The 26,859-nt window shown below is 30.2% G+C and overlaps 1 protein-coding gene across 2 annotated transcripts in view; it reads left to right on the top strand.

Annotated features, from left to right (window-relative positions):
* Neto (Neuropilin and tolloid-like) overlaps nucleotides 1–26,859 on the top strand; it is a 131,648-nt gene that overhangs the window by 57,008 nt on the left and 47,781 nt on the right. For both annotated transcript variants that reach the window (XM_018506536.1, XM_018506535.1), the window contains exons 3-4: nucleotides 18,521–18,975; nucleotides 19,753–19,990. In XM_018506536.1, the coding sequence (XP_018362038.1) occupies nucleotides 18,521–18,975; nucleotides 19,753–19,990 (693 nt within the window). The remainder of the gene's footprint in view (nucleotides 1–18,520; nucleotides 18,976–19,752; nucleotides 19,991–26,859) is intronic.

Raw genomic sequence — 26,859 nt, 5'->3', positions numbered from 1 at the left:
AATATGTATATGTATGATCATATCACCGTTGACAATCATTTTCAGCGTTTTAAATTTTACATATTTTATCGTCAGCCTCCATAGTAATCTAAAATTTCATTTTTCCTCTAATACCTCTTTTATACACAATTGTAAACGCGTATACTGTAAAGTATATGCACATTGCATATCATTTATGCGCGCTTATTTATTGAAACAAAAATTTAACGCGCATCGAGAACGAAGCGCTGTTATCGAAAAGGTAGAAATTCGTTATACGGAAAAACGTCGAAATTCCAACAACGAAGCGCACAAAAAATTTCATGGGTCGCTTATTCAGAGAGAAATCTGCATTTTGCAGTTGCATCCGGTATTCTGTTCGAAACGTATCGTTTTGTCTGTTAAGGATGGTTGACGTAACGTTTTGCGAAAAAGCGACAGTGCAAAGACTTTTTTGTCACACTGCGAACGAGCTTCCCTAATGATCGTACTTGCTGCAGCGCATTAGTTGTATTAGTACATTTGGCACGGCCGCAAAACGTATTTGATGCTAAATAATCGCAATCTACCCAAAACATGGCCGCAGCGGCCGTGCAACATTACCATAATTCTGATAAACGAACAGTGACACATGCAATTGACGTAATTGCCAGTGCGCATTTCCGATGGCAGGCGTCAGTTGCAAGTGCGTAGCTGTGTACAAAGATTTGTCATTTTTTTCCCCACGTTTCAGAATTTAGCAGTAATGTATGTATATTCAATTCACTATTTAGGTAATCGATTCGCGCACGTGTGTGTGTGTGTGTGCTTCTCGGTCTCGTATTTCAAATAAAAATTCTATCAGTGCAAAGTGTGCTTTCCGTATGTTGTTTATTTTTTACATTCTTTTGTATATTTTATGGTTTCAAAAATTTAACTGACTAAATGACTGACAGCAATTTTGCATGCGAAATGTAAATACTTGTGTCATCTGTGTAAAATACGTTTCAATCTTGGTGAAGAGAGAGAATATCCGGACAATAATAATAAAACGTCCGAACGTCATAACAATGAAATACGTAAAATTTCAAATATACTGACTCAGAACGGGGAAAATGCAAGCTTATGCAATGATATTTATATATAGTAAAGCCCATACAAATGTTAACGTTACGACGCATAGTTCCATAGATCGTTTCATGCCGTTTTACCACAATTGTATGTTAACTTTGTGATTCCTTTCTATAAAGATTTCTTTTCTCATGACTGTACGCGGTTGATATCATATGAATTTTTTGATGGACAATATGTATCTCATACAGTTATCGATGCAAAGTGCATAACTAACGTGTCTACTAGCGAGTCGGGCTCGGAATAAGGAAAAATTATCTTTGGAACCTTTATACTAAAATACGTATTCGATAAGATATGAAATGGACGATATTATTAAATTTTGTACAAATATTATATGTTAAATTTATCTGGTTGAATACTGTGGAAGGTAATCTCGCTATAAAATAGACACTCGGCTTACTTACAATTAGAGATTACATTATTAATTATGTATTATCTATTTATACATACATTATTTAATACAATATAAATACAATATTTTATAAAGAGAATCTATTCAATGCTGTAATTTTATTATTTTTTTATTAATTTTATTATAATTTTTTTCTTAGATAGTTATTTCAAAGCACAAAATAATGAGGCATATATTTTGCTTTTATTAATAGTTATTCACAAAGGCATAGTTCTTATATAACTTCAATTAAATATATTTACATTCTTAAATATTAATAAGTATAATTGACAACGACATAATTTCTTCATAAAGAGTCACTAACTCTAATTACTCAGTCAAATGCCGTTCTTTTCGTTATTATATGCGCACTTTCGCGAATCTATGCGATTAAGAGAGTCCGGATTAAGCCCATTCTGTTAAAAGAATCATTCACATTATGGAGTGATTAAATTTGCAGGCACAATGCGCTTATTTAGGATCGACGAGAACAGAAAAAGAAAAAAGTGTTAAAAGCATTTTCGTGCTACTAGTTCGTAAACCAACTTTGCGAATACATCTAAATTTACATCTAAAATGTATTTTTTTTACTTGATTAAATGTAATTAATTTTTGTTAATTGTAAGTAAAGTATTTATATTCCTCTTTATAAAGGGATATCTCTTATTCTAATTAATGTATCATAATCTTTTTACTTTAATTTTATTTAATTTTCTACTTATTGATAAAATTTCATTAAACAATTAACGTACAATACATTAAATGTATTTGTGTTACAATATAAAAATAAAATGTATTTAATTAAAAATGAGAGGATACATGTAGAATATTTTATATAATGTTACGTGTGTGAATAATATTTTTTAATTACGAAAGTAAAAAGATAAAAAGATAAAAAGATATAATAAGATGTTCCATAAATTATGTCTTGTCCTAATTTCTTATAGTAATACAAAACGTTCGAATAATAAAAGATGGCAGACATAATAATATTTAGAACAAAATCAAGACTAATAACTCTGTTTTGAACTTAAATATTATTCTTGTGGGACACAACGGGACATATCGTGTTTCGTTGGAGAATCCTTATTTTCCGTAGTAGTTTAGGTTTACAATACCTTCTGCGAAACTAAACTAATTGTAGGAAATTTAATATGTCTCATTCAAGATGAAATATAAAATTAATAAAGGATATTTTATTAGCGTTCGTTAAATATCACATGATACTATTTTGTGTATTCCATCTTAAAATTAATTTATATAATTTATTATATCTTTTACGAGTTATCTCCGTGTTTTGATACATCGTTAAATGCATGATCATTAAGGCATTTAATGATGAATTAGAATACGGACATAATTCGCAAACCGCGTAGCCTTTTTGAAAAAAATATCTGTGAAAGCTTCAGTACAAAAAGTAAGTAATTCTGAAGTAACTATAGAGAATTCGATGACAAATGCATTCCGATTGCATATATTCATATACAGCCGGGCGGTTTCTGCGTGATGATATAAGAAACAATCACGAGATGTATTAATTATCTTAAAAGCGCAACGTAGTCCGCTTCATTAAGCGTAAGACCGTTGATTAATGTCGCCGCGTAAGAAGCGGCCACCGTAACGACGATGAATTAGTAAAACCACGCGTACCACCCATACCTGGCGCAGCAAAATAATGTGCTTTATAGCAACAAAAACGCGGGACGGTATCACAAGGTACCGCATTGTTAACTGCGAAACGCTCGCAGTTTTGCCGGTGGCCCGCGCCAAGAAACTTGCCGCCGCGTGGGTATGCATCTGTCGCACTAGTCGTGATACAGTAAACTTTCCCTGTATGCGACGAGAATACTTTAAGTTCTCAAGTTCTACTTCTCCCGGGATCGCGCGCGCGGGGCTTTATACTGTACTCTATCTAGTGGGAAAGAAATTTCCCCCGGGCGACAGCAGGATGTAATTTCGACGCGGGACATATCTGATTAGTGCGCATCGGTCCCTGTTTTTTGTCGCCGATAAGTTTCTGAATTGCAATTCCCGCGAATTTCTCGATTACATTCGAGTTTCCACATTTACGACATTCGAGATGGGCTGCTGCACTTGTTCTGAGTTTCTGAAGTAATCCTCCCTCGCGGATAAACTTTGCACGTGAGACTTACGGATAAAGTACGACGATCTTGTTCAATAAAACGGAGAATAAAGAGAAGATTTGCAAAGAATCAATTTTGATTAGCGTTTGAGTTGAGATAGAAAAATAATTATAATTCAGGAATATAAATTCGAAAATAAGTTTTATAAAATTCATTTGAACTCGTTACAATGCGATGTAGGAATAAAATGTAATTAGAAGATATTCCATATCATAAAGTTTATCTTCTAATTACATTTATGACAAAATATAATACGATATAATTTATTTAAAAGTTATTACATTAACCTAATTACTATCTTATTACGTGATGGATGAAGTTATATAGATAGACATATAAGTGACACATTCGGGAGCGGTGTTATGATGTTCAGGGAGTGTCCTTTACATTACGATAAATTAATAATTACTACTACGATAAAGTAATTAATTAATAAATTATCATGCAATTATTTTATCAACGATATTTTACGCATTTAAAAAGGTACCATTTTATTTGAACTATCACGCAAAGTCTAATAAGAACGTAATGTGGAAATTGTACGTTTTATTAAATTACAGTGGATATAATCGGAATGGAAAATAAAAATAATATTAAATAGACAGACCCAATTAAATATATTCACAATTATACGCAAAACGCGCCTTAAGCGTCACTTATAAAAATAATAAAAAATTTTCTTATTCCATAATTCTTTGTCTCTCAATGCTTCTCTTTATCCTTTTAGAATTGTTTGTTGTACTAGTGCAACGAACTAATTAACGATATTTCGCGAGTCATACATTATATGGGAGCTCTCATATAATGTATGACTCTCGAAAATATCATTAATTAGGATCACGCATACTAATCACCAATAAAATAATTACACATAACTTTGCATGGCATGCTCGACACGACATTAATTGCACGCGACGCTCACTTTATTATTATGATGGTAGAATAACGCGGAAAAAATATGAAACTTTATAATCCGGCTCGATACTAACAAATTAGCTCAACGAACGAAATCTAAAATCATAAACTATGTACACTAATCAAATTTGTACCACCGCTGTCATTAAATATTAAAATAAGATTTTTTTAAATATATTTGTTAATCGAACGCATCGTGATGTGTATTGTTTGTCGATATATTTCATGAAGGAAATGCAATCTTCATTTACTGAAAAAAAATTATTAAGTTTTAATAAATATTTGTTTGAATAGTACTAACGAAATATTTACTTACAGTAAATAAATATTTATTTAAAATGCAAAATTATATTTAAATAAATACATGTTTATATTTTGTAAATATTTCGTTCTATTCAAATAAATAGTACTGTTCAAACAAATATTTAATAAAATCCAGTATATTTTTTTAGTGTAACAAAAAAATTCGAAAATAATCATATTTTAATACAATACAGTGAATAAACTCGAGTATTATTGCAACATTTAAAATTTATTAAAGAGATTATAACTTACGTATAAAATAATCGTAATATCCAAAAGAATTTTTTTTCCATTTTTTAAATTAAATATCTGATTCATTAAGTTATAAAATAATTTTTTTCCACGTAATTATACGTGATTTCTGTCACATTGTTTATAATAAAACTATTTTAAAGAATGATTCTAGAAAATATAATAATTGTCTTGTTGAAATGTATTACAAACTGAAGAGAAGGCAAAACGTTTAAAAATCCTATGAGCTGAGCAAATAATGTAGAACTTTTATCTGTTTCTGTATGGGAGAAACTGTGGTTTTGGAAGTCATGATGGAATTGGATGGTAATAAAACGTATGTGTGTATCAAAGAGGAGAGAAATAAAAGAAAATAAATGCAATGTTAACTGCGAAAACTCGATTGAAAGCTACGACATCTACGATACAACATAAAATGCGATGTGAATTGTGCGAATCTTTCTTTTCTGTAAGTTTAAATTTCGTAGACTCGGAGAGAGTGGTAAACTCACATATTCGTGTTATATGTTCCGTCCCGATGGTGCGAGGATTTTGCCGCATTTACACTTTGTCGTGTGAGAAGAACTTTCGGCCACTTGAAAAGTTTCTTTCTCCCTTGTGTACAGTCTCTCCATCCATTTCTTTCTTGAAAAAAGTTTGCGGCAACTGACAAGTTGTTATACACGCGTAATTCACTCATTGAAATTAATCTATGTGTTGTGCAATATATGAATTACGTTGTTCGTTGTTTTATTTTTTTATAAAAGAATAATCTCTATTTGGAGAAATATTTTTGCATATTTCACTGCTTTAAATTGTAGTCAATATTTATCAATAATAATATTTATGTATATTTGCGTTTTAAATTTATTGAAAGGGTATGTAATTAATTAGATGGTTACATTTAAATATTTATATATTTAATTAATTCATTTTGATTTATTTATTTATGTATTTATAATACATAATATGTTTAACAATTGTAATTATTATTGTGTGTATGTGTGTTGCTACTATAATAGTTACTACTGTAACTATTAAAATCCTATTACACATTTTTTAAGTCAAAATTTTATACTTTTATAGCAAATTCTTTTATAAAAATAATTTTTTTTTAACCAAATAAATATTTATCATGTTAAAATATTTATTATTTAATTATAAAATAAATTGAGTGAATTTGAGATGAAAATGTAAATTCTTGTAGTAAGTTATTGCACGATATTTGATAGTACATCTATCGTACATGGTCCTTGAAGCATACGAAAGTCACTCACTCTAGAAAAAGAAATTAAAGCAACATGCCTTGTAGTTTGCAAAGCTAAGGATAGATTTGTAAAAATATTCGGAAGTGATGTGCTCGTTTTTCATGATGTTTTCTGGATGTTTTTATCTTCAGCTGAGTGGCCGTCAACGCGCGTTCACCGCGCTGTAGTAAAGCGGCCATAATTCTTCCCTAACAGATTCCTGAAATGCTTCGGCGCTCGTGCGGAAGAAAGGGAACGGCAGACAATTTATATTTCTCGCAAACGAGATTGAGACTGGAACTAAAATTATCGATCGGTATCTATTAACTTCGAAACAAATGGTGCGTCCCGTATGTTTATAAACGAAAAAAAGATATTATGCGAGGTGGAGGGCAAGAGAAATATTTCGTCTCTTGTTCATAAAAAGATTAATTATAAATTCAATATTCGATTATTCCTTATATCGTCATATTCAAAGTTGTGGTTGAAGAAAGTGAATTGACGACAGAGGAATAAGATTTTGTAATTCCTGATTATTTACATAACTACTTCCTAGAATGTAAAAATTTCCAACAAACATGAGAAATAACGTATAAAATACTCTGATTTTTCCATTAATATTAAAAAAAATACTAGCTAAGTTTACCAAACATATTTCTCTATATGAAATTAAGAAGATTTTCAACGGAAAATAAGAATTCTTATTATAATAATATAATAATATATAGTTTTAATTTTAATAAAAATGTGGTTATGTTAAAACCAATTTAAATGTATGGTTATGTTAAAACGAATTTTGGCATAAATTCAAAAAGTTACATTTTAACTAATATTTTTTTAATTCTTATAGACAAAAATTTTTTTTAGGATTTTCTTTAGAGAAAATTGCTCTGGATAGCGCTACAAGAGAGTAACAAAATATTATAACTTTTTTCGCTCTTTCTAGAAAATATATCATGATTAATTTTTTAAGAGGGAAAACGAGAAGGCATTCTAATTAAAATTATTTTCTTTTATTGCATTTAATCGTTAGAACTTTTTACAAAACACGTCATAAAAGTTTTGAAATTTTGAAGTCGTAAAAATTGATGAAATTATTGAAATTTTGAAGTTAGGATGTTTTTTTTAATTTCACACAGAGATTTAATATTTTATGTATTACGTATCATGCGTGTTCAATATGTTTGTTTATCGAATATATGTATATGCAAGAAAATATTTATTGAAAAGATATTATGTCTAATTAAAAAAAACATTTTCAATATTATATTTTGTAGTGAAAAAACGTTAAATGAAAATTGTTTAAAATGGTCACATTTGTTTGGTATATTTTGTATTTCAAATAAATAGTGAGAAAACAGGGATTTAAAAACAGAGAGTTAAATATTAATTATATTTTTATCGCAATATTACGATCTTCTACAAAAGATTTAATTCAATCTTCACACGTAACAACAGACATTTTTTGCGAAAGAGATCGTTCTAGTACCGTGAAAAACACTAACAATGAGACTCGGATGCTCGAACAATGCACTCCGAAAAAAGATCGAAGGTTGCTAGCTTACGGCGGATACTGGCTCTGAGCCCGCAGTCTTAACGGAAATGTCCTCCCACTTGCTGGTTCTGCATGTTGATTTCCGATGTTCCCGAATTCTCGTGCGCCATCGTCCTTTATAAACGAGAAAAATAGAGGATGTAGCTGCATGAAGCTTGAAATGGGAACGTATTTTGGTTCCTGTAAATTTGCCCTGCATGCTATTTTGCTCGGTATTAAACACATTCAACGGTTGCCTCACAATCGTACGATTACATGAGAAAATAACTGTGGATTACAATGTTTTGCAACTGACCAACGTTTCAAAATAATGGCAGCTATAAACTGTATCTCTAATGGACATTTTTCTGCATATCCTGAAATTCCAAAAATATTCGTGTAATAAATTTTTGTTTCAGTTATACGTACATTATCTCGGTAACTACTTTTTTATCTTATTCCTTTTATAATTCCACATTTTGGCGCACAATGTAGAAATCACAAAATCGTATTTTGTAATAAAAAAAAGAGCAAATTCAGTGTGGTGAATGCAAATAAAAAATAACGAAGAAAAATGATGGTTATTGATACAAATATTGCTCCAATAGTTTGTTTCTGTTAAGGATGTATTTTTTGCGAGAAAATGTTTGTTATTCATAATTATTTATTTTTTATTACTTTCAATCGCGCAGTAACGTATAATTCAATAAATTTGATAATCGAAATTTTATCGGATACTAAGCGTATTTTCGCCACATTTCGAGCTTTGTAAGCAACGTAAATATGTCATACTTATTATTAACGGTTTTTCGGGCTTCACTAAGTTTACTGAGAATAGACGTTCAATCATTATTGCGACGAAAATACGTATGCAGCGATTTCAGTTCAATTTTTAAATTATTTTTCATGCCATAGGAAACAAATAATGGAATGATGATGTTCACATTCTCCTAAACTAAAAAGACATATCTTAATAAAATATATAAAACAAAATATTACACGGGAAGGATGGTTTGCTGTATCTAAATTTAATTATATACAGATCTGAAAATAATTTTATTGGACCATCAAAATAATTACGTAGAACTCTCAAACTAATTGTTAGAATGTCAAAACTTTTTGCAGCATTCATCGTGCTTGAGATTCCTACATAATTATTTTAATGGTCCAATAAAATTATTTTCAGATTTAAATTTTTAGATCTAAACTTTCAGAGTAAAATTTTTAGATAGGTATTTTAGTAAAATTATTCATTCCGTATAAAAATAATATACTATAAATATATTAGTTGAAATTTTCGTTAAAATCAGACTTGTAAGTTATGTTAAAGCTTATTTTAGACGCGGAAAAAATCGTAAAAAGTATGCGGTGCATGGATGAATCTCTTGTTGAAGACTAGATAGCAGAATGTGTATCACCTAGTCATAAATTCACACCATTCGTTGTCGTGCTTTCAACATGCCGCGTACTGGCCGTGAACTCAGGAAAGATTTATTCAGTAAGTGATTTAGAGACAGACCGGTTCGTGAACCGATCAGAAAGACTGACCGACTTGGTCAGTGCGCTAGCGGTGCATTGCGTTGATAGAAGAAACGAGCCTCGGGGAATTGAGATTGGACGAGGAATTTTATTCGATGTCCAAGGAAAATATCGCGGAAGAAAATATCGCCCGCAAGGAAATATCGCTGTTCTGAAGAACCGACGTTATTCTTATTACATGGCACCATATAAATTTTGGTTGATATTACTTTTCGTAACTTCGCGGAAGCCGGTCAGTCGCTGAAGTATTGATCGATCATAGTGGGGTTGTAAAATAAAACTAAGTTAATTTCAATAATTTGAATATATAAGCCTGATATAAATATTTTTTTAGGAAAATACATATATACATAGATATATTATGACATTTTGCATTATTATTATTGCACCCGCATGTGTGTCTAATCTCTACTGACGATTAATCCTTTGAAGATCAGAGCTTTTTAACAAAGTAATTTATGGAAAAGTTTGCTTTTTGAAGATTTTCGAGGCCATTGAATTCGACTCTAGTTTTATAATTCTAAAAAATAATTTAATTATTGTGTGAAACTATTTTAGGAGATTCTTATTGGTATCTCTAAGTTTGAATATAGAAAATATCAAAGCATGAATTGTCTCTCGCTGAATAACGTTTACTTTTTAAAAATAAAGTCTTTAAAAACTATTTTCTCTGTACGAATACTTTTTGCACTCATTGTACTTATATACTTCTCAATTAAAAATTCTAAAATCGAACTTTATGATAATCAAGTTATTTCTTTAAAATTCTGTCCGTTATATTGAATCTACTATTTTGAATTTTTTATCCTTAATCTAGGATTCCAATAGAGCGGTCATGTTTCGTAAAAATTGAGCGAGCAATTTATAAAATAAAAGGGGATGATTTTAAACGGCGTCGCCGTTCCATAAGGGGTTAAGTTTACGACAGAATGTAAAATATTTTTCAATTTTCTTGAAGTAAGAGTTATAAATCATTTTAATTTTGAAGATCCTTTACAAATTGAAATAATTAATCTAAAAACGGCATTTTGAGTAGAGAGCAATGTGTGTAATATTTTGTAATTGTTATTCTGTGATACCATAAATGCGTATATATAAGCTCGTGTAGAAATACGACAACATTGCTCTCGAACTTTGCCAACAGAAGCAATGAGATTGAAGCATAAAATGACCATAGCTGTAGCTGTTCTGCCAAGATCTTAAAGGCGATTGCAACGTGAATCACTGTTAGCGAAATGTGTTTTGTATCGGTGAGAGTCGTTAGAACTTCACGATAAAGAGGAGAAGGAGAAAGGATGACAATAAATCTGACTCGTATACGCTGCGTTTATGCCAACAAATGGTAAAATGTAAAAAGTGGTGACCATAAATCAAAAACTTTGCTATTCATCAAGAATTTATGAAAACGTTTACATAAAATAGTGATTAATTCAATAATTTATTGCGTGTTAAATTAAATGCATAACGAGAACTCATTTGGATAGTTAGATGCCGATTAAAATATTTCTCAGCTTCTTTTTATTTACGTTTCGTAACATCCTCCAGCACATACTATGTTATAATATGTTTCTATTTAACATTGATTTAATGAACACTGATTTTTAATGGTTTAACAATGTATTCGTTTACGCCGTCATATCGTTCTCCTTTTACGTTTTTTGTTACTAATGGATCTCTTTGATGGCTCATTCTCGGTGAAATGCTTTTTGCTACTTGGTAAAAAGTAAAAGGAATAGTGTGGTATGCTGTCTTTTCAAGTATTGTAACTATCTTCCAGAGAGACGGAGAGAGAGAGAGAGAGAGAAGAGAGTCGCATAATAAATATAGAGGAAACAGTATTAACATTAGAATGTGTCTTTAGTAATTTCTATTTTTAGTAAGCTTATTTCCACAAAATTGTGGAAATAATTTCTGGCTAGTGCCAATCATCAGTTCATTCATTAACTTTATTCATTAATTTCATTCACGCAAAAAAATATTTTGCTACTCCAGCTAGAATTATAGCTGTTTTTTGTATCTGATAAAAAATTATGTATCATACGCATAGAATTTATAGCACAAATCTAAATTCTATCTCTGTCATCTATACAGTTAGATGCAATACATATCCAATATCGCAATACTTGCTAGAAATTGATCTATTTTAACTATTTTTCGTACTTAGATAATTTTCGTTATAACTGCAAGATCACTTTTTGAGTGTTATTGAACTTAAATTTTCCAATTTTTCGCAAGAAGATAGCGAAGAATAAAATTAGGGCAAGCAGTAATTAAAGAAGAATATATAATGAAAGAAGAATTATTGAGTCATTTAATATCTTATGAAGAGGATAAGAAGTTTTTCAAAAAGAGGTTTTTTAAAAAAAAAGGAGGATTTTTATAAAAGAATTGCCATACAAAGTATCTGTCACAAAGAAAAGTAAACTGTAAAATCAATGCAACGTGCAAATATCGACTTTTCAAGTCAATAACAAACAAACGTTAACTTTATTATGGGACAAAGGGCCCGCATTGAGTGATCTGATCGTTTTACGGTAAACGTGAGACAGAAATACGGGTCGACAAGCTCGATGAGCTACGGACCATGTGAGTACAATTTTATGTGAACGATCCCCTTCGGGATGAAGGATGTTCCCTTTAATAGAAAATCGATTTAATAAACGCGCGCGAGAAATACTAGTTAGATATTATCACGAAAAATTATCGATGATATAGCAAAATTACGAGTAACCTTCGCGAGATAAAGCCATGTACTTCATGATAGTGGCATATAAAGTTCTAGCAAGATTAAAAAACAAAGATCTAAGAAAGTCTCTCCAAGAAATATTAATCTTTATTTTAAACTTTATTCTAAATTTTTATTTATTTCTTCTGTCATTTTCTCTTCACGATTTTTCAATTGTAGGAGTTTCAGTTATTGCGCATACGTACACTACGATTTCATAAAAACGAGATATATTTCACAGTTTTTTTATTTTTGAAATGGAAGTTGCTCTACAAGATTCTGCCTTTTGACCATAAATGTGAAGATGTTCTTCCGTTATCGTGTTTTCGATTCCATGATATAAACATGGATGTGCGGTCGTTTCTTTCGTTTTTGTGAAAACAATATCCAAGGGAATCCGTGACTGAGAACGGGGAAAATGGAATTCTTCGTGGGGTTTCTATTCCGAGTATATGGAGCTATGGGGGTTATACGAGTAATGGTATTCGGCAATGTACCTGAACGCGCGCTGTAAATATATAACATATATGTTCTCGGGGAGAGATGTTGATAGGCTAAAATATTACATACTTACTTGAAAACGTCGCACGCCACGTGTGCAACAATATTTTGGCTTTATGTCTCCTCTAAACAGAAATATTTAGGCTATTTAAATATTTAGAAATATTTAGACTTGTGCGATGCAATGTATATACAAGGTGCATCTTAAAAGGCACCTACTAATCATATAACGCTATTCCTGATAAAAAAACTAAATCGAAAATTCCTCTACCATTTTGCAATTTGTTTTAGTTACCTAATGAGTAGAATGTATAAAATTGTCTCTCTCTCTCACATAAGACAACTTCAAGATATCTTTAAACGTATTACTGAGCTGTCATTAATAATTACTAATCATTTCCATTTTTTAGATTAAAATTGTATTTATTGTGTAAAAAATAACATTTTTTACTCTTCTCAATTTATTTGAAAAAACGTCGGATATTATCGGTTGTCGAGATTTGTATATCCATTGAAGTACTTCAAATATAAGTTATTCTAGACGTAAGAACTCTTCGTTTTTATAATCTGACATCTGCTTTCTCGTGCCAAATATTTTGCTTTTCACAATCGCAACCAAAAAAAATTCTGTTTTATGTTATATACTCATATAGGAATTGAAGTTAAAAGCAATCACAACTTTATGTAATAGAGAAAAGAGAGCGTGCATACGCAGACGCACACACGTACGCTCACGCGCGCGCGGACACACAGATACATTATTTTTAATTTTTTTCAGAATATTTCGGAGAACAATCCTCATAAAAATATACACTCACACAATTAAACAATGAAGGTACGAAATAACACTCAAGTTGGGTGTTAACCTTTAAATTGGAGGTTTATTTGGGAGTTCACACTCAATTTAAATATCATTTCGAATCACTAACGCCTAGTTGGATTGGGTGTATTTTTTCATAAGGGTAATATATCAATATTTGTTTAATGGTATTATTAATTCTGCAAATTCGATATCATAGAACAATAAAATTGTGATTTTTCAAACAAATATTCGTATGAGCTGTGGTTGCTGGTTTTATTTATTATTTAATCAATATTTAATTGCGCAATTTTTACATCCGTTGATATTCAACGCTCGTTTAAAATTGCTTTTATTGTTTAAAATCGCTTTGCTACATTTTATTAAATTTTCTTTTGCTCATCAAATTCGTCCAGATTACACAAATTTTTTTTTAATTCTCACGAATAAATTTGTATATTACAAATTAATTTATAGTTATTTTGAAAGGACCACTTGAGATGTTACATATTATGAAATATATAATCAATACAGAGAACTTGCTTTGAATACTACTCGAACACACACACAGCTTTACCTTAAAAAATACAAAATATCTTATTGTTAGGTTTTGCATGAAATTAAAGCATTAAATAAGTAGCATGAATGAAGTCATTTTTTAAATTTTTATAATGATAATTTAATTTTATGAATGCTGTAACTATTCAAAAGGAGCTATCATATATAATAAAATAATATACATATATTATGATAAAATATTATGTTTAATAAAATAATGTACAATAAATAGAAATCATATAAATAATATATAAGTAATATATACGTACGAAATCGGCAACATTAATAAGTAATAGAAAAAAATAAATTTTACTATTAATTCTATCTCTTTAGTTTATATTATGTCATTATTAATACTATGTTGCCGGTGATGATGAGCACAAAAGTATCGCTCGTTTCGCGCGAGATGCGCACAATGCGGCCATTTTCTAGATGAGAGGGGCAACATGGGTTCTTTGAAGAAAAAGTGATGATGTAAACAGCGCGATGAATGTCTTGAGTGAAAAAGGGATTATCACGGGTGTGCTGCAATATTCTCGTACGCAAGACGAAGAGGAACTAACGCGAGAAAGATAGTGCAAGGGTAGAGAAACAAGAAGCTACAAAATTGTTTGCCGAGAAACGGGAGGCCAGATAGCCGAGTGGGTGAGAGAACGAGACACCTAGTAGGCGAGGATCTGATTTACTCGCTGCAGGTAGATGTAGATTTCCACCGTCGTTCCTGCTTTTAGAAACCCGACGCCTCTGAAACATGGCGTCGCAGGAAATTCTCGAAATTCAGCGATGTAACTTCGGCAATGGTTTGTTAAAATTTCACATAATGCACGATAAAAGTACACTACAAATAAAAAACGAGATGCATTATCACTATTATCAGTTTATCGATTCAATAAGAAATTTATTAGCAACTACGGTACATAAGTACATATAAATGGTAATAAAGTACATATAAACAATAGTAAAGTAAAAAAAGCCAAATCTCTGTTTTATAGATCTCTATTGAAAATGACGATTTAATCATATTAATAATGACGATTTAACATATTACATAGCAATATTAAATCCAATAATCTATCTAATTTTAGATTAATCAAAACCATTATTTGATTACATTGAGTCACGATTGTTTTAAAATTATCAAATTTTACTTTATAAAATTTGTTCATAATTGATGAATTCAAAAATTAAAAAGGTTTGATCTTGTGGAAGTGTTAAGGATAAAATAAAGCTACCAATTCTACGCTTTATTGTAAGCTCTACTTTGAGATAATAACAATAACTGTATTGCGAGAAAAAAGTGTAATTACCATAATTTAAATATGATTTGTAGTTATTTTCAGTTTTAATTACATATTTTTTAACAGAACTAAAAATATAATTATTATTACTTACGTTACGTTGTAGTAATAATAACTAAAACAATAATTAAGTAATATAAAATAAAATTTTTAAATATTGTTATTTTACTATGCAATTATGAGTCACAAAAATTAAATATTATTCTCAGTGTGAAGATAGCTATTTTACGTTCTGATTCTGTCTTTAAGAAATGAGCGGTAAATGGAGCGAATAAATTTTGATCTTATTCGTGCTCAGTTACTCGGATCTCAGTAAGAAATCGTTCAGCCTTTATCCTGAGTCTAGAAACCGATAATGTCGGAATGCCTAAAGCCTGTTGTTTATGAATCACAAGGCAATCGTGAGAAAGTAATCGGTGCAGAAACTCTGATTTAATAAGTATTGGGTGTATTCAAGAAGAATAAATTTGCAAAAGTAATTGAAATATTTAATGGAAGATTATATACCCTATACTCTTTTTTCTATTAATCTTGTGTATTATTACATGATTTTATATAATAATTTTACTTATTAAAAAGTAGATACATATTCTTTGGAAGTTAGTGTTATTTTAGTAAAAAAAGCAATAAATTTGAAAATTTTATCGCAGAATTATTACTTAGTAAAAGGTCAGTTTCATAAAAGTACAGCAATTAAATTTTACTTAAATTTATCTATAAATTATTCTAATTTTGCTATATTTGGTATCAAGAAATACCATCCGGTATATCTTTTAAAAGTAGATATCAAGACTGAAGTACAAGATAAAAGCACTCCGGCCAGAAACTTAGCTTGTCACACTCTGGAATCGCATGATAAAAGGAAAACCTTCTGTAGGACATCGACTTAAAAATTTGTGAGCAAGTCCCTCATAATGCTAGACACGACGAGAGCTTTCTCCAGTAAAATAGAAGAGCTTAGCTACTGAGATGCAATGGATGGTATAGTGGCATGAGGTTATCAAGTTTTAGCCTGAGGAGAAAAGGCACGTTGTATCGGTCTCATAAAAGGAAAAAAAGAACACTTTAAAGTATTATATTGAGATACTCTTGTCTGAATGTTGCACAAAATGCAGTATCATATATAGACAGCCGTCTTGCTTTCCAAGATGCAATATGCGTTCGACAAAGAGATGGTATGCACGAAATAGTATTTCTCTTCTGTAAAGTATTACTCCTCTATTGCGTGAATTAATTCAATTTATATCCTTATTGTATATTTAGCAAAAAGGTGCCTGTCTGAATCTCATTTCGCATTTATATTAAGTCTATTATTCATATTAAAAGCATAACGAATACTGCAGTAAAATCAGATAATAATTTTTGTTAGCATTGATTTCAGCTTCGGGGGATAAAATACGTAATTAATTATCAAGATATTTCATTATTTTTTAAAGAATACAATGTAAATTGTTACTATTGAAGCAGATAAAATCAGATAATAATGTCATTTTTGTTAGCATTGATATGAGCTTTTGTTTTCAAGAAATTATTTGAGATAAAATATGTGATTATATATGTATATATATACAATATATATATATATAATTATCAAGATATTTAATTATTCTTTTAAGAATTTAAAGTAAATTATTACTATACTATTGTAAATATTTTTGCAATGATCTAACAATAGCAATAACTCTTATTTGAAATAGATGCAAACGTTTTTGTAACAGAAACATAAAGACCAGCACTGATTCCTCGTTAAATCAAAGTGGATCACTTTATTACAAATCAAATTATTTATAATTTCATGCGGGTGAGCGACGTTCAATTTTATCGTTAGTTACCGGTCGTTGAAAATTAAAAAAGAGAATGACGGAAAGTTAAAAGGCGCATACGAGAATTGTTAATATCACGTTCATTTTCAGAGAAATTCAAACTCCCAATTTAGTTGTCCGCCTTTCGGTGTGCTACTCATATATACCTATATATCGTTACTCCATTCAATCGCGTTAAAATGGAAATCGATTATCCTCGAGAAAAACATGTCTTTTTCTCTTTTTTACCATATTTGAATGCTGCTATTAATTAACATTGGATTGTAGATATTATGTTGGCTAAACAATGATGCTAAAATATTATTATAAATGATGACAATGATGAAAGTTAAATAATATCTAATGTTAAACTTATTTTTATACAAATATATGATACATTTTATTTATTTAACATTTTATTTGATTAGAAAGATTACTAATATAGACTAAATTATCTTTTTTATTTCTTTTTTAATATGTTCCACCAAATTGATTTTTGCACCGTATAAACAATGAAAAATAAACTTAATTTTCAAATTTTTAAAAAATAGTCACTCGAAAATTTTGTATAAAAAATTTACTTTAATAAAGTTATTTTTTTGCACTAGTAATTACATAGACGTCTGATAAAAATATACTTATTTCAAACTTTTCTTTCATTTGTTTTTGGTTTTATTTCTTTATATCTAATCGATTTGAGATATATATATTAACTACTTTAATTTTTTTAATTTACTTTCGCGCGTAGTACCTTAACGGGGAGCTTTACAAAGTTAAAAATCTAACTAGTGAATTTATTCACTATAAGTTATTTTTAGATAGCTATTTTGCTAAATTATTTCGAATTATAGAACTGGAGTCGCAATAATCGGGAAGCATTATATAAATTATCCACTGACAAATAGAATTAAAAGTTTGTATAAGCGTATATCTGTACTATTTTTTTTATTATACTTATTTTGCTAGATGACATATTCCGCTTTGAACCAAATACGACCGATAGATCTTAGTACTAATAATATTTATATGTAAATTTTAAATATATACTTTTTAGTTATATAAACTGCGCGCAAAATATTGTCGCTATCATAAACTGAAGTTGAAATAGTAAATTAAATTGATCGTCAATTTAATAATAATATTAATGAACATATTAAAATACTGCAAAGAACTTATTGCGCACAAATTTGTTATACTTTTAAGTTACAAACTTATTAAAAGCTTTTATTAACGATGCAAGAGATATCATAGTATTGTTTTGATTTGCTGTCTTTGTAACTTTAGTAACTCATCCGCTATTATTCTGTACTCAAGTGTTAAAATTATAACATAGCAATTAAATCGAAAGTTTTATTTAACTATCACAGGCAAATATTTTAAATAAGTTTCTGCCGAAATTAATTGTACGCTGCTTAATTATTCAGTATTATTACTGTTTCAGTTACTGGAGCATCCACGGGAGAGACTGAAGATCCGCGGTGGAGCACGTACAGCGCTCGAAAAACTAGTCGATCCTCGTTGCCACGATCCTGGCCATCTTCGAGTTTGGAGCACGCCGCGAGAGAGACTAGACCCTCGAATGGCAAGCTCCCAGAAACTAGCTCTTGGAGCGTAGAGAGATCAAGCCCTGGAACTCGATCGGATCTGAGTTTCCTAGGAACTGTGGTCGAGAGGTCCGAAGAAGACGAGGACGGGAGGAGGATGGAGTCGCTGGGGAGCAATGACACCAAGGACGCAAGGATCACAAGCCATAACCCGTCCATCTCCTCCAGGAGCAGCGAAACGAACCAGACGGATCCGTCCAATCGGATTTCCATCGAGTCATCGTCCTCGGAATCGACGTCGATTGGCTATCACCTCGTCAGAACGTCGCCGACTTCTAGAAGCTCCTATGACGTAATTCATACCAAATCTCGTAGCTATAGTAGCGATTATTTGGAAATTTAGTCACGATTATGGCTACAGATGTTCTGAATGTTCAGAATAATGTCTCAGGACCAGTAATTAAATTTCCTCGTATATTCTCACTTTTTTTATTTTAGAATCCGATTTGTTAAATTCTGAAAATGGAATTGGAATCATAATAATTGGGACGCATTATTTAAATTATTTCACTAATGAAATAGAATTAAAAGTTTACATAAGTACATACATCTGTACTATTTTTTTTATAAATATCTGTCAAGACTAGAGAAATATTTATAAAATCTTTCTTGAACAAAACAGTAAGCAAGATATCAATCAACAAAACAATAGTATGGATTCCTCTACGATACCTCTCATTGATATCGATATCTCTCACGACATAATAGTCGTAATTACTCAGCGCCGTTTCCAATATCGTAATGCGCTCGGTAACTATAATTTAGCACTGTTGCAATGCCAGTTGCCCAAATTGCGGAATTGAGCTTCCATTTAATTAACGGCTTGATATCTCCAATTAGAGGCTTATAATTCATCATATAAATTTTCAATCTTACGTAGCTCAAATTAACGCGACACTCACGCAGTAACAAAGGCTACGAAATGCTTACTCATGTTAAAGTTGTTCATGCAGACATCTTCATCTGTCTCATAATTTTTAAAAATATATTATTGGATAAGTTATAAATACCGTATCGCACGTAATGACCCTTGCACGTAAATTCCAATGAAATTTTACATTGTATGCAGATAATGCCAACGCCCGAGACACAACTATCATTTGAGACGCTCGTACGCGGAAACTTGGAAAATACGACGTCGATGACGACGTATACGAAAAACTTCGCCATACCGCGACGCCACATGAGACACGTCCCGGATCTCTGTGAGAAGTTTCAGATTGGAGACCCGATAAAGAGGGAATTTTATAGTCCGAATTATCCTGAGTCATATCCGAATTCGACCAACTGTGTACGAGTTTTGGAAGGTAAGTCAGCTCTGTTATAGTGAAAGCAATAGGATTTAAAAAAATACAATTTATTGTCTTGGAAGTTGACCGCTCTGTTTGAATTTAAAGTAGAACTGAATAAAAACTTGACCTTTTAGTTTGCATGAATAACGCCCATTTCAATGTAAATTAACTTTAATCTTAGTTGAACTTACTATTCATTTATTTTTAATTCTTACAGTTAGAACTATAAAAAGAGATGAAGTGTTAGTTGAAATGAGATTAAAATTAAGCTACATTGATAGAAACGGACATAATAATAAAAAAAATACAAACGTTGAATTAAAATCTTAAAGCTTCTGTTCACTAACTACTTGAGCAAAATCTATTACTTTAGAGTGTGATGATAGAAGCAAGAAAACACAATAAAAATTCTTGCGAATTATATTTAAGTGGAAATACTTTTTAATAAAACAACATTTACAATTGATAGAAGAAACTTATAATATATATTGAAAAATATCTTTTCTTGTTTTAAATTATATATGTTCATATTATTAGTTTGACATTTTGTCATAGCTGTAAATAGAGTTTTCGTTTTTCGTTATGCATAATTCATTTCCGGATATATGGTTATTTATCAATTAACGAAACAAAAAAAGGGTTTTTAATATACTTTATAAGTTGGTTCTATCGATTGTGTCTTAATTGAAACATGTTTTTGTATTATTATTATTATTAATATTGTATTAATATTATATATTTTACAAGAATTTTTATTGCGTTATTTTCTCGCTTCTGACATTGTAATCTGAGATAGTAGTGATGAGTGAACACAGGAGTCTTAAATAATTTAATTACAATGAATAATTATGTAATAATATAATGAATATTTGTATATATAATTGTAAGTGTATGAAAAAAAGCAAAACAGTAATGCATATTCTTTGTATCTTATTTTTGAGTTAAAAGTCTGTGATTGGTGGTAGAGAGGCTACAATATTCGAATTAATCGAAGATAAATAATTTATCAGATAATCGTAGCTTGCGCGTTAAACCGCGAGTCTCGCGTCGTTGACCGGAATATTGAGGGTGCAATCATTTTGGTAGCGGTGGTTCAGTGACCAATAATCGATTTCCTACATATCGTATCTCTCTGAGAAATCGATTTTCAAGCGAGCTTCGAGAGAACTTTTACAAGATTGCTCGCGGCAAGAACACGTTAGCCAGATTTCACTTTACTGCTGCGCACCGTTCGTTGATAATACGAGGAAAAAAGGCGAGCGTGTTGGAATGGCGGACTCTTTCCGGACGCGAGGAAAACCTTTGATCCACGATTCTCTGGTATCCCGGGGCAAATGTTTTGAACAAACATCGTTTCCTTTCAAGCGAAATCCCAGTTAAGTAAAGAACGTTAGATACGACTTATCTCTCGAACGTGGATCATATAATGGCTCGATCAGATTATTATCCATATATGAATACTATAATATCACCACCCGTATCCTTTACAGAATTTTATTATATACATCCTCACTTATAAGCTTCTTATTTCTTACAATAATATTATTGCGATACTAATAAAATTCTAAAATAACGGTATTGATAAAATTCTAATTTTTTTATCGTTCACCGGTAATCTATTTTTCTTTATATATTTGATAAATCAAAATTTACAGATATATTCGTCCATTAATTTATGATAAATGTAATATGTGAAATATAAGCTTTAAATTCTCAATAAAAATATTTATAACACAACTGTTTTATGAATAATTCCCATATAAAATCGAATTTGTAAATGAGAATTTGTAAATGCAATATTCAATGTATGACTTTATTTCGAAGCACAACAAAAGAAAATGCGTAATTTTCATAAATTGGATTGAGAAGCATACAATAAACTTCAATATTGTAAATTCAATTATATTGGAACTGTTTATTTCAGAGAAATGATGTTCGAGATGCTCCAACGAATACGTTACATATTCTTTACATACATACGACATTTTTGCATAAATTTTATTTAATCCATTAAATATACATTAACAAGAACATAAATCGTACAAATACGTAAATGAAATATTATTTAGAATAATCTCCTCAATAGATGAATTTTAGTACGTTTTATAAAAATGCTGCTGTTATTGTCGTACACTGAGAGAAAAGATTTTGTTAATTTAGCAAGCCACCAGTATCTTTAACCGGTGATCGGTAAATATATAGCAAATCATGTTGTTGTGATTGCTGCTAGTCTGCTATACCAACCAATTATTAGTAACAGAAACAAATTATGTAGAATCTAACCTATCTTTTGGATAGATTTTAGCTCGTTTACATATTCGTGGAGTCTTAAGTCGTAGGAAATCAAGCACAGTCAAATATAGGGAGAATACTTGACTAGGATTAGTCAATTTCTTACGATTTGAGACCCTGCAACCGTCTACGACTTTTATATATATATGAGCCTCTTATTTGCTAGCGATACTATTGATTATTTGTTACATTGACGAATTAATTTGCAATCGTAACAAATCGATCGTTTTTTTAACAAATATCACATTTGCTTTCCCTTGATTTGTTCCTATAACAAAATCATTTCTCTCAGTGTATAATGGCGAACATGACTATTTTCGTTCATATTTATTATATATATATATATGTATATATCGTGAACTTCAGAAGTACTATACGTTTCTTCAGGAACCCTGTTTCATATGTACAAGTTTAATGCAACTTCATAGCATGAACATGACTGAACTTTCTGAAGGAGTAGGAGAGGCCTCGAGTGATTGATACATCCCGGTGGTTCGGTTCGTTGGCTAAGGATACCGCGAGAAGATAGTAAATTTTCTCTGACTGGCCCACAAAAGAGTCGAAGCTGCAAAGCGGAAGAAACGCAGAATGGACTCCTTTATTCCAACGATCACGATTTTCACTTTAATCGGAGTAGTCATTCTTAGTGATAGATGTGGTTCGCTAAAACTTCATTAATGAATCACTGCATTTTGTACTTTAAGGAATTTACAATAGATGCTATATCAAATTTGTTAACTGTCAATAATGTTTTCAATATAATGATAATATCAGAGAAATTGAGAATTAATCCTTTGCTTTTTATATTCCACATTTATCTCTGTCTACTATATTTAATAAAATAACCAATAAAACGAAAAAGCTTAAATTAGAATATTTCTTTATCATGCATCGTTATTCTTTACATCAAGGAAAATAATGTACAACAAACGATTCTCATTTTGTGCTTGTATGCACATTCAAACGTGACTACGCGAGACGATCGTAGGTAGAAAGTCGAGAAAGAAAAAAAATTGGCGAATGTTCGGTGAAATCATAAATCTTCGTGAATCCAACCACTCTTCTTGTCGGTGGCTGCACGAAAGCAATATCTCGATAACGAATCGATGTATCTACGAACGACCGGAGAAGCTGCTCCTAGTCGTTCAGACGAAAAATGTCTCTCCGTTTCGAGGTACTCATTCGTGCAGGCTTCAAAAGATTCAGATGCATTATTTTTTTTAAATTAAACCAATTAAATCGATTTATCTATATCCAGAAAAAAATTTAGAATAATTGAATTTCTAATTAAATTGTACGGTATAAATATTATTTATACTGCACAATTTAATAAATTTAATTACAAATTACATAGTTAGTTATTCTAAATAGTGCTAAATTTTGGATATATATATATTTTTATTTATGGGAATTTTTTATGGGTTATGATTGACTATGGGTTATGTTTAAATGTGAATTTATAGAAGACTTCAATAATTTTTAGTATATTAAAAAAATATTTAATACGTTAATACGTTAAATTATTTAACATGCTCTGATTCAGAAATAAATAAAAATAAAATTGTATCAAATAAGTCGACACACAGCCTATACAGGTAATTATTTATGAACTTTATAATTGAATTCGTAGAGGTTTGCCGATTTTCCTTTTAATCTGGGACTTCGAGATGCGTTGAATTAGGCAATGGGCGGCAGCTGGCTCTTGTTTGAATTTGAGTCAGGGTCGACGAGCCTCGCTTGTGAGTTATCGAGTCTTCTACGCGTGTACTAAAATAGCGATCGGTGATTACGGTGGTTCTCGACCAAATCTCTCAGACTGTGAAGCGTAAACGTGCATATAGAATAAATACCGCCATACAAAGTCGTAAAACTAGACCAAATGATATTTGGATCAGATGAAACGTAATAACATAACAAATATATTAATCCCTAAAAATATCAATGACATTCTGAACTAACATATCGTTTAAGTAATACATTTTTTTCGCGTAGACTATTTGTTTTCCTGTAAGTTTTGATGATGGAAAACAATTATAAATTTTGTTCAGAAATATTCTAAAAATATAGCAGCATCCATGAATTGAATTTCCTTCCCATTAATGTTAAAATAAAATTATGGATAGGTATGTGTATATATATAATATATATATATACATGAGACAATTTTTTAATGTAATTATTGCGAAAGATAGAATTTATATGTTAGCACTTATAATAATTTTTATATTATGTTTCTCTGCAATCATATATTACATATCTAGACGTACATTGAGACGTTTCTAAACTCGTCGGTCTTCTCGTCGTTCCGTTCTAAACTCGATGTAACAAGCAAGAAATTGTAATTGAGTCTGGCAATGGGACTAGTTTGTCACTACATAATGATGATTGCAACTGTGATTGCATTTGGATAAGTGACTATAGTACAGGCCTCCTATGTAAATTACGTCATGTAATTATCTCAATATTGATAAGATTGAAATTAAAGAAATTCTCATCCTTAATAATAACAATATTTTCTACTATGTATATTATTTGATGTGCATTTTTTTTGTCAACAATTTTAATTATCAATAAATGATAATTCTAATATATATGTATATTGACTGAAATATGAAATATTATACTACATTATAACTACATGTCTATAAAGCTCAACTAGATCTGCAAAATTTTTCTATTGTAATTAGTAATAGTAAGCAATTTAATTGGAAAATTCTTCTTGCAGTCTTTAACTTTCATATTTGTAATGTTGCGTGTTATTTCCGATAATTTGCATGAGTATTCAGGTTTTGAGATATTTCATTGCAACATAAAACTGGATATTGACATTTTTAATTAACCATTAATGCAATGATATATGAATTGAAGATCATGAATAATGATTTAATTCATAAATGATGCATCTAGATAAATAAAACATCAATTTATTTATGAATCAACGATTTCCGTAATTATTGCACAATTATTATAAAATTATGTGATCTATAATACATATTATCAGATTACGAGAGGATTAATCCGGATTAATTTTTTAAAAATAATATCACTTTTTTCTTCAAAAGTAACATAAAAAATTAAATTTTCCACGAAAGTGAAAAAATTAAAATTGTTTTTCAATTTGGCAGAATATTATTGACTAATAATATTGACAAAAAAATTTATTTTGAATATAATCAAATGTCATTTTTACTTCATAATCTTTAAAAAACTACTCTTTTTGAGAGTTGCGATAATTTTGACAATTTTTTATGAAGATAAGGTAGTTTACTTTTAATAATTGATAGGGTAATGTTTACTTAACGCATTCATGATAATAACTTGAAAATCACGTTTTTTTAGTTGCGTCACTTTTGAAGTAAAAGAGTAAGTATATATTATCTATTGTAGTATAAAATGTTTTTTTTTTAATTTATATCTGTATCATATTCTTAGTTTAATTACATTTAGTTTCCTTGTTTGTTTAAATACATCACGTATTATTAGGCCATTCTTATATCCTTTTTCTACAACAAAACACTTCATGCTGTATTGCATCAATTGTTTGGTCACACAATAGTTATTAAATCCTTTAGTTGGTTAAACTTGATAAACTTTAATCTAGACGCCAAAATATCTTCGTAGTATCTCAAGTCACGTTCCTGGTATTTCCAAAATATATGGAGACCCGAGCATCGTCTAGCAATCCGCGGTCCTCACTTGGCAGGCTATCAGCAAGAAACTTCTACGGAATCTTGAGAAGGATCTTTGCCACTATTATGTGCCACGTGTTTTACTCAAACATCTCTGTCTTATAATTTGCTTGAATAGTATAATATAATTTACATAACTTTCTAACAGTAACGAAATGGATGTATATTAAATTTCAATTTATTTTACACGGTCTGTTTAAATAGTTCCGAGATAGATTCAGGAAAAATTAAGAAATGAAAATAAATTTTATTAATAGAAATTTTTAACATAGTTTCACCCGATTTCAATGCATTTCTTAGAACGTATTTCAACCGTTGAAAGCTCTTAGTACCATCTCTCTTAAAGCTCTTAGTCATCTTTTGAAATAGCTTTCAATGCGCTAGTCACATTGAAAGTTATTTCAAAGTCAATTCGCCAGATGTCCAAAATATCATCAAAACGCGTTCCCTTTATTTGAATTTTTTATTTCGAAAGTCAAAGCCATTTGTGTCAAACAAAACGATCAACATCGTATTTATTTTAGATTTTGCCGACTTCACTTCGATCGGTATTGTTTCCCCTGAGATCAACCCAAGTATGGATTTTGAAACTTTGTTTCAAAATGCGAATTTGAGGTTGGCCAATTCCCAGCTTTGAAATTTGAAATAAAATTCGATAACAACCTGCTGTTCTATTACAAAAATTTTTACGAAGAAAAAATCTGACCTGAACTTTCACGGCCGATTCTTGAAATATTCTACTTCCAGTGCTATAAAAAAAATCAGTAAGTATAAATAGTCTTATATTGGTATATTAAAATTGATGTAATAGTTGTCGGAAAAATTACATTACTTGTATGTTCATGAAAAAATTGATCTCAGAACTTTTTAGACAGATATATTTTAAATAAATTCATACGCTAC

Source organism: Trachymyrmex cornetzi, unplaced genomic scaffold, assembly GCF_001594075.2.
Source record: "Trachymyrmex cornetzi isolate Tcor2-1 unplaced genomic scaffold, Tcor1.1 scaffold225, whole genome shotgun sequence".
Taxonomy (NCBI): Eukaryota; Metazoa; Arthropoda; class Insecta; order Hymenoptera; family Formicidae; genus Trachymyrmex; species Trachymyrmex cornetzi.
Note: the sequence above shows the minus strand (reverse complement) of the source record. Positions and strands in the feature narration are given on the sequence as shown.